Source organism: Orycteropus afer, unplaced genomic scaffold (assembly GCF_000298275.1).
Source record: "Orycteropus afer afer isolate SDZICR_OR568_19922 unplaced genomic scaffold, OryAfe1.0 scaffold00132, whole genome shotgun sequence".
NCBI classification, from domain to species: domain Eukaryota; kingdom Metazoa; phylum Chordata; class Mammalia; order Tubulidentata; family Orycteropodidae; genus Orycteropus; species Orycteropus afer.
In genome coordinates, this window is record NW_006921719.1 from 7,778,731 (window position 1) to 7,781,361 (window position 2,631).

The 2,631-nt window shown below is 50.1% G+C and overlaps 1 protein-coding gene across 1 annotated transcript; it reads right to left on the reverse strand.

Moving 5' to 3' along the window:
* Window positions 1-473: 473 nt before the first annotated feature.
* GDPGP1 (GDP-D-glucose phosphorylase 1) lies at window positions 474-1,640 on the reverse strand. Its single transcript, XM_007945161.2, has one exon. It carries the CDS (start codon window positions 1,629-1,631, stop codon window positions 474-476), a length of 1,158 nt encoding a protein of 385 aa, XP_007943352.1. The 5' UTR covers window positions 1,632-1,640.
* Between the last annotated feature and the right edge of the window lie 991 nt (window positions 1,641-2,631).

Here is a 2,631-nt window from a genome sequence, read left to right on the forward strand (position 1 = left end):
GGAATGGAGCAGGGCAGAATGTAAGGAAGGGACAAAGAAGTAACAGTCAGTGGTGGGCACAGGGAGAACAAGCAGAGAGCTCAGAACAGACTGAAGGGGAGGAGGCACACATGTTCGAGGCACATAAACTACCACTGTCCTAAGATCTGATATTAAATGAAAAGAAAGCCCAGTCAACATCATATTCTTCTTTAAAGTCAGGAGTGTGTAACTTCCACACACACTCTGTTCTTAACAATAGGTTTGAGATCTCTGGGGCAAAAGGACAAAGGAGAGAAGCAGCAGAAAAACCATGAGGGCTCATTTGTTAGATTTATTCCAACGTTTCTCTCTTTTAATGACCATTTACTAGTTCTTTACCCTTTCCCTTTTGGCTGAGACAAGTGAGAAGGTATGACAATGCCCACTGGCTATATGGACAGGCCTTTGGAAAAGGACTAAGATCAGGTGGACAATAAATATACTGGGAAGGATTACTGCTTCTCCTGGGCCACCAGGGCCACCAGTGCTGCCCGGACCTCTTCTGTCTGGGCTGGAGGCAGCAGACAGTTCTGGATAAGGATCAGAGCAGCCGCCTCTGTCAGGCTGGTGAAATCCTGGGATGTTTTGACAGGGAGGTGCCCAGCCAGCTCACAGAGGGCAACGTTGAAAGCCTCACCTTCCTTTATCCCAAAGCTGGACTTTCGGGCCCAGAGAATGACGCGGACCCCTGTGAGGGCTGAGGAAGGTGATGTCTCTCCAGGTGGGGCTCCCCGGGTCACAAATAAGTTATGTGCAATCTCATGGTCAGTCAGGTAGTCTGTGGCCCGACAAACCCTGCTTACTAAGGCTTCCAAATCAGGTCCCGGGTTGCTAGTGTAAAAAAGGAAGCCAGGAGCTGGGAGGGCCTGGAGCAGATAGAGATGGCCTCTAGGGTCCAGGGGCTCACTTGGTGCCCCCTCCACAGGTAGTCTGTGGGCGAGGTAATAGCCGTGCAGGTGCAGGTGGTTTACTGAAGCCAAGCCGCCCAGGCTGTTGAAGCCAACACGGAAGCCTGGGTGCAGACTCAGCAGCACAGCCTCAACCCCAGCCCGCAGTGCACCTGGCAGCAGGCGCTGGGGGAGCCCCCGAGTAGGCTCGGGAACCAGCAGCACGTGGCCCCACTCCAAGGGGCTGACATTGATCATCACAAGGATATCCTCTTGCTGGAGAGCACCATCTGGATTGGGCTCCCGGTGCAGACGAAAGAGGATTTCTCCTGGTCGGATCTTGTTGAAGTTAAACTGTTCTGGATCATACGCCTGCCTCACACTCCTAATGCTCTGGGGGCGCCTTCTCTGTATCCCTCGCTCCACATTCAGCTGAGCCACAAAACCCACAGCACCAGGGAGGATTTGGGTCTGCAGTTCCCCCAGGTGGTAGCGAAACAGGCCCAGCTCCATCCGCTGCCTCCAGGCGGAGCAGATTGCAAAGTCAAAGCGAGACAGTGGCAGAGCCCTCAGAACATCAGCTGTGTTCCTGGGCCACTGAATCCCTTCAGCCAGGAGTTCCTCCTGCCCATAGACAAAGTCAGGAATGCCACGCTCTTCCCAGTCCTCCTTGTTTGGAGGCAGCAAATAGGAAGCTTCACTTGATTCATGAGGAATAGCCATAAGGCTGACCTGAAAAAAAAAAAAAAAGAGGTGAAAAATGTATCATGCCTTCTCATATCCAGAGGCTTTATTTTATTTTCAAATAACTTTTACTCTTTAACCTGATTACAAAAGTAATATATGCTTGCGGTGCAGTGAATTACTTAATATGGCCCTTCTAGCTGTGGTCTTTGGGACTGCCACCAGATGTCTCAGTGGGACTACATAAATGTGAAGTGCTTGTGGCCACCAAAGGGATTGAATAGCTTGTTAATAATGTAAACAGGGTACATGGCACCCTTGTGGGGGTTGGACCATGCAAATAAGGTATATAGAACCCAAATGTGGGGACTGGTCAGTGTTGCCATCTTGCTAGGCTTAAATGAGCCATCTCAGAGGCAGAAAGGTGAATCTCACTACCATAAAGAAAAAAGAGCCAGGAGTGGAACGCAACCTTTGAACTTGAGATCCCTGTGCAGAACCTTCTCGACTTAGACAGAGAGCTGTAACACTTTGTGAGACAGTGAGAGACAGCAGCACAAAAACAGTGGCAGCAGAGGCAACAGAACCAAGAGACCAGCACAAGACAAGAGTAGTGGGTTTCCTGGCCCACAGAGTAAGAAATCTGAATGCCTTTGGATAGGAGCTTGCTGGAGGAGTGGGGTGCCTCTCTGGACATCTACCAGCAGAACTAAAAGAGCTTTGTAATACTTGCTCTAGCAGGGCAAAGGCCAATGGGCTGCAGGGCTGAGAAGCTGAGGCCAGAGAGAAGCAGCTGCCCTGACAGAAGAATCATATCCTGAATTGTTCCTGATCCTGAATTGTTACTTCCCTAATGAACCCCATAACTATGATTATTGTGTAAGAGTTCTGTGTGTCCATTGCAATAAATTATTAAACCCAGCAGAGAAGTAGAGAGTGCCTGGGATGGATGGTTGGTGTCAGAATTGGTAAAGAGACTGCAGAGTGGAGGCATGTCTGACCTCTGCCTCATAGGAATCAGCCTTGTGCTGACCCTGCT